The sequence below is a fragment of the Drosophila serrata genome, unplaced genomic scaffold, assembly GCF_035046125.1.
Source record: "Drosophila serrata isolate PLE 108 unplaced genomic scaffold, ASM3504612v1 contig_275, whole genome shotgun sequence".
Taxonomy (NCBI): domain Eukaryota; kingdom Metazoa; phylum Arthropoda; class Insecta; order Diptera; family Drosophilidae; genus Drosophila; species Drosophila serrata.
This window is the reverse complement of record NW_028257173.1, coordinates 1,202,166-1,217,007: the sequence shown is the minus strand read 5'-3', so window position 1 is coordinate 1,217,007 and position 14,842 is coordinate 1,202,166. Positions and strand designations below refer to the sequence as shown.

Here is a 14,842-nt window from a genome sequence, read left to right as displayed (position 1 = left end):
TCAAAGAACCCAACACTTGGAAAAAGTCGAATGTAGTCTTTAATATTATTGGAAAAATATAACTATGATAATTTGGTTAGATTACACATATTTGGTAAAGGTAAAGAAATTCTTTAGAACATTATGTCTAAGCAAGCTCTTAAAATATAATTTTAGGGTTTATTTTATGACTATCATTTGATCTTGACATAATGAAACATAGTAAGGCTTTTCATTATCTAGTTGCTTTTAATTTAAAAATGTATTTTTGATTTTATATTATTAATATTAAGTGTTATAACTTTATAATATCCGGGCAGTGTACAAAATAGTGTTCTATTGTTTTCCCCGCCGCCGTTGCCCCTTTTGAATGGTGGATTTGTGCTTATCATTAATTATAATGTCGGCATGGAGGTGCGCGCATTACCATTTGGCCAAAATGGTCAATTGGATGGCTTAGACTGCTTTGTGTAGTACATAAAATTGGCTAGGAGTTATTGTGAGTGTGCGGCAGCGTTTGGGGTAAGGTGAAGGACGCCTGTCGGTGAATGCAACAAGCTGGGTGGGGAGCTTGTAGATAGTATCTCGTAGATAAAGTATCTAATATGGTAGATATACTATCATTTGAGTACTATACATTAAGCACGAAAATTATAGGTGAAGTTGAAGCCAATTTAAAGCGGATTACTTTATATTATAAACTATGTCGCTTGGAAATCAACAAAGCCTTACTTGTTTATAATATTTTTTCTCCGGCTTTGTGATTTTCCTTCTAATTAAACATAAGATAAGATTAATAAGCAAACAAATGAAAGTGCTTAAAGAATGGCTTACCATTACACCCCAAATCTTACACCTTGTTAAGCCCCCGGCTGAGAGCGTATTTTGCATGGCTAAAACTCGCAATACAACTTAAATTAGCCTATGAATTCGACTTGCAGCTCAGCTTAATTGATGGAAAGTAGCGTAACCGTTCCGGATATGTTTCCAGATTCCGCGAGGAATCTCCGTGGCGATGGAACCGCTCGGCAGCCGACGGAGACAGAGGGCACTTGCTGGGCGCAGATGCCAAAAGGAAGCTGACAAGTTGCAGACTTGGCCAGGCCATAAAAGGAGCAGAGGAGATCCCGCCGGGCATTCCAAATCGATTACGACTAGGACTATCTCTCCCTCTTTCGCTCTAGCAAGGTGTTTATTAATAAAACTCCAAGTGAATATTCCATCCCCGAGAAAGAGAGATGGCTGGATGTCAGCTGAAAGAGACGGAGGACAACGACGACAACAGAAACAGTTGGTGGTACGCAAAGTGTTGACAATGCCTCGCCTAGACTAGGTCCACTAGGTCCAAGTCGTTGGCACCGACTGCGCAACGACCTTCGGCCGGATACGGGTCCTGGTCCTGGTCCTAGGGCAATCATCGTTAATGATGGCAATGTCCTTGTGCGCCTCGATTTGACAAATCAATTTGTGCGCTAACAGCATGCGCTCTCGACTCCAGCATCGTTGCGAGTCAGTGGGATAACTCGAGGACGAAGCCGAGGACACACATCCTGCGCACAAGGAACATCTCGTTTTCCTCCCTCTCCTTCCACACACAGGCCCGATGACAGGGATCACAGTACGAGTAGTTGAGTCGACAGACCAAACCGAAATGTTTGCCAATACGGTTGCAATCTGTTTGGATGGATCGTGGTGGGATGCAAAAACAAGGTCATAGAATCTTAATCGGTGTATTCTTTATTAACTATTAAAACATGTTTTTTAAATATGCTAAAACCATAATTCTCATGATGTTTCATTACTAATTAAAAGAAGTAAAGATACATAATTAAAGGGATACATAATTATAGAGAATATTTAAAACTATGTTCAGATTACTTACTTGTAAAGTAGGATATTTGTGTACCTTTGCAGGGTATTCTAATTTCAGTCAGAAGCTTGTAACGCAGTAAAAGAATTATTTATATTCTTGATCAGAATTAACAGCCGAGTTGTTCTAGCTATACCTGGAAGAAAAATACAATTTTCGGAATTTTTAAATTTTTTGAAAAAAAGATAAGGGGTTACATCATTAAAATTGTCAAAAATTGGCAAAAAATTGAAATTCCTAAAATTTTTAATTGAGTATGCAGATTTATTAACCTTTTCAAAACAAGCATTAAAATGGTTTCCGATTTGCAATTAATCCTTTTTTTGCTTAGTTATGAGTTTTTTAAACTTTGATTTGCCAAGAAATTGTCATATAAAAATATGGTTAAATATCGATTCGAAGAATTCTTTGTTATAAACTATATTTCTGATTCAACTCTATAATACAACTGCTAGCTGCATGGATATATAAACTTTGGCTTACCGAAGATAGTTTCCTTTTTTGTCAGATGAATAATTTTCTCAATCAAATCAATGTCAAGAAAATAATTCCTTCATTCATTTGGATGGCTCCTCATTTCGGCTCATTCCCTGTAATCCGCCTTATTCACCTATTATCCTTGACTTAGGGACTTTCATCCACTTCGCATATCTGCGATCTGCTTTGCCCAGGACTTCTCATTAGCAAGGATTATTGCTGCAGCACCGACTTCTACCTACCTACCCAACACTTCCCAGAGCCTCTACCTGGCTGTGACTTTGCCCAACTGACTGACTGAGTGACCGAGTGACTGAAAGCTAAGCCTTTCTCGTTCTCCTGGCTTAACTCTTGCCAGCGAAAGGACGTCGAAAGGGGTTCGTGTCCTGGCTGAGTGATGGGCACTGCGCACGAGGACGAAGAATGGCAGCAAATAAAAGTTTATGGCACCGTCGTAAATGGGCCGAAAACGAGTTGACCTGGAAGGAGAAAGGCTGAGGAGGACTGTGCGCCGTTTACTGCATTCTTCCTGGCAGCAAAGGATTATTTCGGAAACGAAACCTAATCCTCGCGCAGTGAGAGCGGGACGGTGACGCTACAAATCCTTTCGCAACCTTAGGCCGTCTCCTGGAACTGGGAAATTTTGATTCGCAAACTCGCAAATCCCCTGACTGTCTGGCTGCCTGGCTGGCTGACTGGCGGGTTAGTCCACCTTGCTGTCGAGTAAATATTTTGAGGTTTTGCGCTGCTTATGTGCCAGGAACGCCTGGCTTTATTGGTTCATCATCGGATCAGCAGGTACATACAGGTCCACCGGATCGGGATCTGCCCCAGATCGTACCGACATCATCCAGCATCAATTAATAAAAAATTAAATTAAGTTTCATCTCGAGTCGCGGCATCGTTGTAAATTACTGTTTTCCCTGCCTTTGATGTTCAACACTTTGTCAGCTCATTAATCACGGCTTTAGGGGAGGGCAGCAGCCGCAGAAGCAGAATGCCGGTCCGTCCGTGATCTCTGGACAGCTCCAACTTCCAACTTCCATTATCGCCCAGCAGCCTCCAAGTCTTGGAGGTTACATTGGCGAGCTTTTCCTCCTCTCGCTCAGCTTTGCTGGGTAATTTCTGATCGCTACCGAAAATTAATGCGTAATATTTTGGATTTAATCATTTCCCGATCTTAGCTTTCTTCTCAGCTACTGTGCCTCAGAATTTTCCCTCCCCACAGCCGCCCAGTGGGAAGCGAATTAAAATTGTAATTGGTTTATTAACCCAGTTGGCCATGTCTGGGGTGCTATTAAATTGGCATTAGAGTTCTGCTGGATAGAGCCAGAGGTGTTGGAGATAATAAGATACCATGGATAAGATAAGTGCGTTAAGGAGGCTTCTGTGCTCACAATGGATGCGATGGGATCCTCTGACTTCGGTCTCCAGGATCTGCAATTGCAACGGCTTCGGAATGATGTAGTTCAAGATCAGCATTGTCCGCTTGGTGAAGAAGAATCAGATCTAAAATTTTTAAACTAAGATAATAAAATCATTAAGTTCCCTAACTCTAATTGGCCAAAAGATGAGTCTATCTTTAATCCCTTGAATGTCTCTCCGATCGAAATCAGCTAGATCTAAATGGATTTTGTGCAATTTTCCTTGCTAATCTCTGGCTCTACCTGGAAAATTCCTTGGACAATCCTAAGTCGATTGTAAAGTCAATATTTACTTTTCTTCACTGTGGCTGGTGGAAAACAAACAACGATTTTGAGTTATTTTCTAGATTAAAATAATAGAGCCAGGGTGTGCCTAAGGCTGTCTGAGCTGTCTGCGGATTCAAGGATACCATTTTTTCGTGTAATGGTTAATGGGTAATGACTTCATTAATTGCTCTGGCTCGGACACGTAGGCTGGACCGATCCCTGGAGATGATGAGAGAGGTGTGAATTTGAGGTAAATGCGAACGAGGGCAATTACTCCTTCGATGGAATCGAAAGAAGGCAATTAACACCTTGGTTGGAGCCGTGTATCTTTATATTGAAGGATCTGATAGGTCAGTTTTTTCCGTAGTACTTGGGAGTTTTCTCTTTTTCCGGAAACTGCTCTTGCGAACCGTCCATCCGTCGTCACAGCTTGAGCAGGAGTTCCGAGAGGAGTCGCCTCGCAACTGTCCCCTGTGGTGACTGTTGACTGATCTCCAGCCGGGTTAGTGGAAAGCGCGGCTACTTAAAGGCTCTAATGGCCCCGAGGATTTCCCATTTTTCCCGCTGCGAACAGAAGCGTGTCAAGGCTGCTCTGAATGGCCAGGACTGTGCGAGTAAGAGATCTTCGAATACGGGATAAATTAGCATGTATATATTTATTTTCAAGGCACTTGCTACTTAGGCTATGCATCTTAGGTTTTCTACTGCTTAGTACTAGATATTAGCTAGACTTAGGTCTACAAATTGGAACTATTTCGGGGGGCGAGTATGGTAGACATTTTCCCATATGGAAAACGTCTTTACTGCCCTGCTGTCTCCCTTCCCTGCTATTTACATCTTTGGCGGCTTGTCTGGCACCCGGCACCTGGCACCTGCTCCTATTCCTGCTCCTGGCGGAGTAGGTGGAGGCGGAGACGGAGATGGAAGGATCCCCTCTCAGTACCAGGAGTGATGATAGAACGGCTGTGGCGGCATTGCTGTGTAGTTGACCTTCGAGGGCGACGAGAAGGCGGCGGCATTGAAGTTTTGCGGCATAAAGTTCTGCGGCGGATAATGGGGATGTCCGCCGGCATACTGCGCATGTGGATGCGGATGGGCATGGGGGTGTCCGTGATGGGGATGCCCGTGATGTGGGTGCGAGTGGGCATGGCTGGGCGTCGAGGGATAGGCGGCATACTGCGGCGTGTGCTGGTACGGATGGAACATCTGGTGGCCGGCCACCTCCAAAGCCTGGCTTGTCGAGCTGGTGGAGTTCAGCGAGTCCTCCGGAGAGAGCGGTGCATTGGGGCGCAGCGTCTGCATGGAGCTCCAACCGCCATATAGCTGAGATTGACTGGCTGCCGCCACAAGATCAGCGGTCTCCACCTTCAGAGCGGCCGACAACTCCTCGCTTCCAGCACTGGCATTGGCCAGCGACTGCGAGGGATCGGCTCCGGAACTGCCTCCACTGGAGGCCACTCCCGCGCCACCACCCACAGCCGAGAGGCTGTTGGGTGTGGGCGGCAGATGGCCAAAGCCGGAGGACACCGACTCGTTGGGGCTCTCGTTACGCGGCATGTGGGTCTGGTGGGTCTCGGTTTCCTGGCCATAGACGGATCCCAACTGGGTCTCATAGCTGGACACAATGATGTTCTCCGTGGGCGTGGTATGGCCAGTTCCGTCCGGCATTATGTAGCTGGCAGTGTTGCCGGCGCCATTGGGATTGTAGAACTGATGGTGGTGCGGCGGTGTGGAGGTGAGTCCTGGCGAGAGATTGCTACTAGCCGCTGGAGCTGCGGCGGCTGCGGAAATGGTCACGTTGGCGGCGCCGTTATAGAAATCGTACTGTTGCTGGTAGACGGTGGCGGCGTCCAGGGATCCTGGCATCATGGCCAGCGGTGGCATGCTGGACACACTGGAGACCACGCTCGGCAAAGAGGAAGCCGTGGGCACATGACTGACGGAGGAGACCACGCCAGAAGGTACGGCCGACACGGAGGTATGCTGTTTGCGAAGACGAGCCCGCCGGTTGCTGAACCACACCTGGATGCGGGCCTCCGTGAGATTGGTGCGCTGTGCCAGCTCCTCCCTGGTATAGATGTCCGGGTACTGGGTCCGCTCAAAGGCGCGCTCCAGCTCGTCCAGCTGCGAGGCAGAGAAGGTGGTGCGGCAGCGGCGTTGCTTGCGCTTAAGGGCAATGCCTGGCTCACTCTCGCAGTCGGAGATGTCCTCGTCGGAGGGCTTGCTGTTGTTGTGATGGCCACCGGACACGTCTGAGCCGCAGGAGCTAGTAGAGGCCTTGGCCCCGCCACCGCTGGGCGAACCCGACGCGGAGGACAGCTCGTTCTCTAGGGGAGCATCACGGCCACGCACCAGGCGCGAAATAGCAGACACTGAGGGGGCGGTGCTTCTGTCACAGACACCCTCACGGATGAGCTTCTCCCGGATCTCCCAGGAAAACATGCCCGGATTGCTGCGTTTATAGTCCTCGATCCGGTTCTCGATCTCGGGCGTGGCAATTCTTGGTTTGGAGCCACCAATAACTCCCGGCCTGATGGAGCCGGTTTCCTGATAGCGATTTAGGATTTTGGAGACGCAGCCGTGGGAGACGCGCAGCTGGCGGGAGATCACACATGGTCGAATGCCATCGGCAGCCATCTCGACTATCTTCAGGCGGATGTTGTTGGGCAAAGGACGGCCGTTGATGAAGACTCCACCTAGTTGATTTACACGACCCTGGCCGCTATTTATGTCTGCAAAAGGAGATAGAGAGGAGGAAATTGTAGTGTGAATGTGAAAGAGGCTTTTCCAATTTGCTAGGTAGCGCGGAGCGCGTGTCACTTGATTTACGACACCTTCGTCCGGAGTTGACTTCCCGGGAAGAGGGCAACAGCTCCGAGCTAAGGTCGAAGGTCAGAGGCGCGCGACTCTCCCGCCGAGCAGCTAATGGCCATTAGAGAGTCGTCGACGGCCTTGGACATAGTTGAGATCTTTCAGAGGGATCGAAATCTGTGATTTTGTTCAGAGCGAGAGAGAGGTCTAAGGTTTTCGACAGAGTGGAGAACTAAGGGAAATCTGTTCCCGGAAAGATACTTTACTAGTTTAATAGGAGTATTGACATTGCAGAGAGTTTATTTAAATTGAAAAGGGCGTTTATAGTTTAAAGTTTAATTCTGATTTACTTAAAAAACTTGGTTGCAAATAATATTTGCCAAACGATTTGGAGCTTTAAGGAGACTCCCGTAGTTTAAGAAGGTTCAGAAGGACTCTTCCAAGGATCTGAGTATCTACAGCTAAAGAACTTACCTTGCATGGTAGAATATCCATTGAAGAAGGGTCTGTGCATGGCGGCAGCAAAGGCGGTTACGGTCATAGTTTCTGGAGCTCCAAGGTCCACAAAAGTTGTCCCGGCTCAAAACCGGCGGCGACACAATCTATGCGTTTTCGTAATTACTATATTTTTTTTGGTATCTTGTCACTTGGAATCACTTTAAAATAAGATAGTTTCGTGGCGACACTCTAGCGAAGTCTTTAATTAACCGATTTGCAAACAGTTTTTGTCTAAATCTCTATGGATCGATGTTGGTATAGTTAAGCAAAGGCAAGGACGAGGACAAGATGCGGTGTTTCTCGTTGCACAGTCTGTGCCTGACTGACTTCTCTCACCGAACGTCGTCCAAGATCGTTGCCTTTCTGTGAAGCCGCTACCCAGACATCGGCCATATCCCACTGCCACTTGGCAGGTAACCACCACGCGGACCAATCGCAGAGCCCTCTGTAAATATATCTCACTCGCACTTGCTTCGAGATCTCTTGGGCTATATAGCAACCGTCTCACTCAGCACCGGGGGGCGTCTCAGCTCGAAAAGCGATGTGGAAAGAGGGAAAACTTTGGATGGAGTATATGGAAAGCAGAGCAACTGAGAGCCAGGGAACTCGAAGGAAACGGGCTCCTTGGAAGTTGGTGTCCCATTCTGGGCTTACTTTCAGCACTTACCATGTTAATGTAATGGAAGCTCCACTTGCTTCCGGTAGATCGTAGTCACATTAAGGGGTGATTTTATATTTTACAAGTGTAATATATCCTTTATTGATGGCACATTAGGGATTTTTTATCGAAGTATCGATTCCTGTTTAAAAAAAATACACTGATATATTGGGACAACTAGATATTCCTCAGGGTTCCACTTGCTTCCAGAAATCAAATTCGATATTCACTGGAACTCATAATGCAATCGAGTATGCATTTAACACTCTTTACAAGCGTAATATATCCTTTATTGATACCTCATTATAGATTTTAATGTACTTATAAAGACATGAGTGCAGTCAATTTTCTGGCAGTTTGAAGGTTGTAAACAGAAGTGTTCAATGGAGCTAAAGAACTTACAGGATATCTTCCGATTTTAATAATTGAATAAATTACCAGAACGTTTGGATCATTACGGATATAATAAAATACGATGTCTGAAGGACAAAACGGGAGATCAATATCAATATACAAAAAACAATAGGAAAATTTAAGAACTCAACGCTGCATATCTGATAATGATCCATATCGCTGTGCTATTTCCCAAACTTTTAGGGCTAGAACTATGTCCTGGCCGTAACCATATCCTTGTCACGCTTTTGAAACCATTATGCTGCGGTGCTCAGGGTGATGGCATCGTTGCCGTTGTTACCTATTCTGTGGACTCCGCGTGAGTTTGATTAATTGTGAAATTTCACGCAACAGAGACCCTCAAAAAGAAGTTAAGTAAAACCGCTGGAAAAGAAAGCGTTGAGCGGGAGAACTCCGAAACCTGGAAACAATGGAGAGCGCCAAGTGTTGGGAGGAGAATTAATGATGAAACCCGATGGAAACGCCAGCGAGGAAATCGGTCCAGGGAGCTACGTGACGAATGCAGCCAGGCTTAGATCGATGTCCAGTTCCTGATCAAGGACAACGGAGGCCGCAAGTCAACAAAGGTTTGGGTGTCTACTGGTCGGTGCGGCAGCCTGTTGGGAATTTGGTTAAGCAAACCCAACGGGAGGAGATCCGAGTACCCAGTGAGGAGTCCCAAGTCCATTTTGCGCCTAGCAGGATAGCAAAATCTCTGGCGACCTTGAGCCGCTGCTGACCTTGATTGGAACAGCAATATATTCAAAGATATTTCAATTGGGGAAGTCTTAACAGAGGAGGCGCCGGAATCCCCGCTCGATTCGCGATTCGATGTGATCCTCGTTGATTTCACAATTTAGGGAAACAATGAACGCTGAAAAGGCAACTCATATAACGCTAATTTCGCGCTATCAACGCCTGCAAATGTCCTGCAACAGGATCGGGACTTGGAAAGGCGAAGGGACCTGGCTAAAAGATGCAGGAAACAGTAGGAGGCAGCGGAACCATAAACGCTCCGAGCCAACTTCGATCGCATTTCCACGAATTGGCCAGCGGGAAAATGAAGACATATCTATGCCATGAATAAGGATGCTAAGAGACTTTTTATGATGCCACCCAGGGTGCTATGAATGAAAATTATCCTCGTGATCTTCAACTTTCGCCAGCGGATCCTTCGTACCTGCGCGAGTAAGAAAATCTTAAAATTGGGATCCTCATCCATGATGTGGAGGACCGGCTTTAAAGGCTCGTGCGATCGCTTCAGACCAACAAATAATCCCATAATCTATGGAAGCATTGTCTAAATGGGACTGTTTAGCGAACCCCAAATACCAAAATTTGGAAAAATCGTTATGAAATTTTAACATATTTATTTCCATTCCAAGTTTTGCTTGATATACAATTTAATGCCTTGGTTGCTGATATAAAGATAATTACTATTTATTTAAAGAAATCGTAAACTTAGTTGTTTTTTAAATGTGTTCTGAGGAATATTACAGAATTCAGGAATTGTTTGTGAAGTTTACCATATAGTGTGTATAAAATTTAAACTATATAATCAATTCGCTCTTGTTGTGCAACACTTTGACATTAGTTTTGCTTTAAACTTTCTTTTCAAAACAAATCCCACTTAAATAAAGATTATATATTATACTCAAAATTTTGTATTTTAAAGTTATTTGGCTTAGTTATGCAAACTAAAACGTATATTTTAGTTTCCCGAATGAATATCCTTTTATTGCTATATCCTTTTGCCTGGTATTATAATTTCAGTCGGAAGCTTGAAAAGCAGTGAAGAAGTAATTTCCGACCCTATAAATCATATATATTCTTGATCAGCATTAAAAGCCGAGTTGTTCTAGCTATTTTCGGAAGAAAAATAAATTTTTCAAAATTTTTAATTTTTTGCAAAAATTGATAAGGGGTTACATCATTAAAATTGTCAAAAAACGACAAAAATTTGCATTTTAAATTGAGTATGCAGTTTTATTGCCCTAGTAAAAACTATCATAATAATGCTTTCCGAATTAAAATAAATGCCTTTTTATCTTAGTTATTAGTTTTTTAAACATCGAATTTTCGAACTAATTGTCATGTAAAACCAATTTCCGTTCGCCCTATAATTCATTCCTAACTATAGTTAGCTTCCTATAGTTCAAGCGCTTCTTTAAGACTCATATGACTACAAATTAAGGTCTGCATGAACATATATAATATTGTTATAGTACAGAGCTACCTGTTTCTAACTACTGAGTATACCCAAGTCGATCATTCTTGCCTTCTCAATTTCAATGCTACTATTTTCACAACTTTTCTCCTCTCGATTTCCGCTGCTGTTGTGTGTTTGGCAATCGATTCGCTTTGGCCGGACGTAATGCGGTCTGTTGTCACACATTGGAACGGCCTTGATTGTTTCACGTTCCCTGCGCCTAATGTCTTTATCAGGCCTGCCTTCCTTTTCCTCGAGTTGGATGCTGTGCAACCAATTTCCATGCTCAGAGACCACGGAAGGCTCTCCTTCCCACAGCACTCTCCGCGGGATGCTTAGATAATGTACTATTTAGAGCCATGATTTCTAGAAATTATGGAATTCGGACTGAAATATCTTAACGTACCATGTCCAATAGTGTTATATATTATCCTTAGTTCTATTTTTTTCTATATTCAAATAGAATGGATCCTCATAGTTTGAAGTTTAAAAACACATGTATAAATATTTTATATTTAAACAATTTGCAATTGTATAGTGTTTAATAGTTAATCCTTGAGTTAAATAACTTCAAGCTATATTTCTTAAAAGAATTGATGTACTAGCTTGCTTTAAATCTGTATCTTATGGATACTTAGATCAACCCTCTATTTTCTAGCTCATGGACCAAAAGACACTCTTGATCCACGAGCATTCTGCGCTGATCCTCAAATATTTCCACTCCACCCAATATACTGCCATCGAGGATTGACTTTTCGCTTAATCCGTAGTAAGTTTTAGTAAATACAAGTAGTCCCAGTAAGGGGGCTGCCCTGACTGGCCATCCCTTCAAATCGCCGAGTCTGCAGAGAAGATATTTCTTCGGAGTGATCGTAAAATGAAATCCCCGCTAAAGCATGCAAACAAATAGCGACAAAGTGCAAGATTAGAGGGAATGTCGCACCAGCTTAGGCCCAGGATGCGAGCCTGGATCCCGTAGATCCTGCTGATCGCCAGTTGACTTTTTCAAATATTTTGGAAAAGTTCTCGAGTGTTGATCGCACGATTATAGCGGATAATCGCATTACAGTCCGACGTTTTATTGATCAACATTTGTAAACGATTGGCCATGGCCGATTCTGGGTGAAACGCGTTAAAGCCGTCGCCGGACCGAGGAATCCCAGGTAAGGAAAGGATTCGGAATGTCAAAAATACTGCGGCTTAACGCAGCCCACGCCCACGCCCGATCGAAGGGCGGGAAGCCTAGGGCCTTTCCCATTGCCCCGAACTCTCCGATTTTCCGATTTTCCGATTTCCCGACGCGATCAGCAGCACGGCGAATGCGATTAACCCTTGCTCTTGGTAGCAGTTTAGCCGGGCTAATTGAAGGCATTAGTTGTTTGTGGGTCGCGAGGTGGCTTCCGCGGAACTGCTTTGTCTGCAAATTAGCAACTCTCATGTGGCTCGATCGGATCGGAGGCGACCTCTGACCTCGCCCCTGTCCACAATCCGTTGGTTTTGGCACCCCGACCGCACCTATGCATTCGCCATGCGCTGTGGGAATGGGCACTTCATGTGGAAAAGTCAGAGTAGGATTTCCTCATTTGAATGCTTAAATTTTTAAACAAAAAAGAAAAGAGTATGCAAATTAAGTAGAATCTTAAATAATCCTCAGATATACAAACAAAGACCCATAATATTGAAAACTACAACTGGTTCCCTGTGTAACTTTGACGTCGCTACGTCTGGCAGATATTTCGCAGGTCATTTAAGAAACTAAATATCTGGAGGGCAAAAGGAAACATAGCCCAGGGCCGAAAGGGGAGCCCCTGCCACATACACCCACTTTCGAGAAACTCATTAGCCTGAGGCACAACAAAGCGCTTCCAGCACACAAACACACAAAACACAACAATCCAAGCCAATCGACTGCTAAACGCTGGCGGCACACATCTGAGGCGGTGGCCAACAAATTGATCATTAAACAGAAGGCGCAAAGGTAGGCGCAACCCATCGTTGTCCAACAGAAGATCAGCATCAGGTCGAGATCAAACACCTGGGCCTCTATATCTGGACCTGGGCCTCAACCTGCCGAAGAAAGTGACGAGGCCGCGACGTCAACAAGATTAATTTGTTTTCCGGCCGGGCCAGAGTGGAGTGGTTCCATCTCCATCTCCAACTCCAACTCCACAGCCACATTTCCCATCACAAACAACAACCTGTTGTCCGGTTCTTCGATCTGTAATTGCTCTGCTTTGTAGCATCGATCCAGGGATCGTTCGGGATCGAAACCCTATATGGCATCATTAGTTACCAATGGAGTATGGGCCATAAAGTAGGTGGTGTTTTTCTCACATCTCGCGGGATTGGATTCTGTGTTTGGGGGCATCATCGGCGGCGTTTGTCCATTAGCCACGCTTCGCATCGGATGTATGCGAATTTAAATAAAATTATTCAATTGTTTCATTAATCACTGGCTCCGTCCTGCGTTTTCCCAAAGTTACAAAAAATGCATTGCAAATGGAAAATGATTTCCAGAGCCTGTGATTATTTATACATTAGTTTTAGGAGGGGAAGGGAAAGCGATAAAAAATTGAATAGAAGTTCTTAAAGCTCTAAACACAAGATATATTTATTAATTTAAAGCTGAGAGTGAACTGCTTACTTAAAGAAAAATTTGAGATATGTAGAAATGAGAAAGGTGGTACGGAAAGGTATCTGAGGATCCATCTTACTTAAAATCTTGTGAATTATAGCTTACTATTTGTAGTTATATTTATGACTTCCGATTTAAACGCTTTGATAAATACTCTCACCCAAAATACATCAAAACTTCTTTTAACCCTGGTTAAAAATGACCGCCCTTTAGGTTTTTAATTAGATGCAATTCTTCAACCACTTGAATAGCAACTCTTCCAAAACATGAACGGAGAACATAAAAAATATACATTTATGTGCAGCGACTGCCGATAAAAAGGCAAGCATGGCGAATTGGGGAGGCTGCAACCGAAACGCACACTTAATTTCCGCTTAATCAAACAGAACAGAGACCAGGGGCAGTCGCATCTACCCACATCATCTGGAGCAGCAGACGACCCTAGTTCTCCTTTCCCCTCCTGGGAGCCATCCCTTGGAGGAAACGTACGACAGACGCAAGGGCTCATTTGCATGGGCACTTTGATGGAGAGCGATGGGTGTCAGAGCGTGAAGAGTTCGCCCCATTGCTCAATGGTTGATGGAAGTGGGTGTCTTGGAAAGCTGCTTGCAGTTGTCTTCGTTCAAAGGAAAACTGAGAGTTTTCCAGGAAAAACTACCAGCCTTGTAATTGCAATTAACATGGCCCAAATATCAAACGAAAGCGGTAATCATGTCGACGGCAATAAAGTTTTGATAAAAATACAAAATTAAATAATTAAATAATACAAAAAAAGGGCTTTTCTTATTTATGTTTTTCATATTTTCCATTAATTAAAACCTAATAAAATATATTGCCTTTGCAGTCACACGCCAAAACCTGTTACCTAAATGACAAGCTCATATAAAACCGCAATTATTGCCATTACTGAACAATCGCGGAATCCATTATGCCCTGATCAGTGGATCATAAAATTGCGCCTCTTTCGCTGGAAGGATGCTGAAGAGTAGAAAAAATAAAAACGCTGCGATCAGCGACCGTGAAATCGCAGCCAATAAATGTATGTACAATATATATGGAAAGGTTGTATATCCTCGCAAAGTTCCAAAAAAAAAATGTCCGTGTGCGCAGGGGAGGAAGTAAAATGAGAGACAGGATCCGGATCCTGATGTCTACTTTATGACGGTTCGAGTCTGGGGTTCCGTTCCTTGGACTCTTCGGCGGAACCATAGCGTTCGTGTTCTGGAGTTTCAGGTAAGACCCATACCGATTATATACGAATAAACAACTTTTATGGCGATTTGTTTGTTTAGCTAAAAATTATGTCAAAAAAGAGCGAGTTTTGTTTTATTGGGATCGGGTGTGAGTGTCAATTGTTTTAGCCAGCGAAAGGGGTTTTTACGTTTTCGACTTTTGTTTTGACTTCTTGACGGTTGTCTTGACTTTTCGAACCGTTTCGATTCTAAGAAAGTCGAAGTTGAGCGATATTTTCAATTGTATTCGGGTTAGGATTGTAGGTTACTTCTTCTGCTAGAAGAAAAAAAATATGTTTGCCTGAAAAAAGGGAGATTTTCTGGGTTACAAACTAAAAACTGAAAGAATATATTAGGGTCATAGAATGCAAATATAAAGAAAATGAGGG

At 44.0% G+C, this 14,842-nt stretch overlaps 1 protein-coding gene across 1 annotated transcript; it reads right to left on the bottom strand.

The window, feature by feature from the left end:
• Positions 1-4,647: 4,647 nt before the first annotated feature.
• Positions 4,648-8,165, bottom strand: prd (paired). Its single transcript, XM_086834894.1, has 3 exons — positions 7,994-8,165; positions 7,303-7,856; positions 4,648-6,749 (listed from the first exon to the last, which is right to left on the bottom strand). The coding sequence occupies exons 2-3, from the start codon at positions 7,367-7,369 to the stop codon at positions 4,954-4,956; spliced, it is 1,863 nt and encodes a 620-aa protein (XP_086691020.1). The 5' UTR covers positions 7,370-7,856; positions 7,994-8,165; the 3' UTR covers positions 4,648-4,953.
• Positions 8,166-14,842: the final 6,677 nt, after the last annotated feature.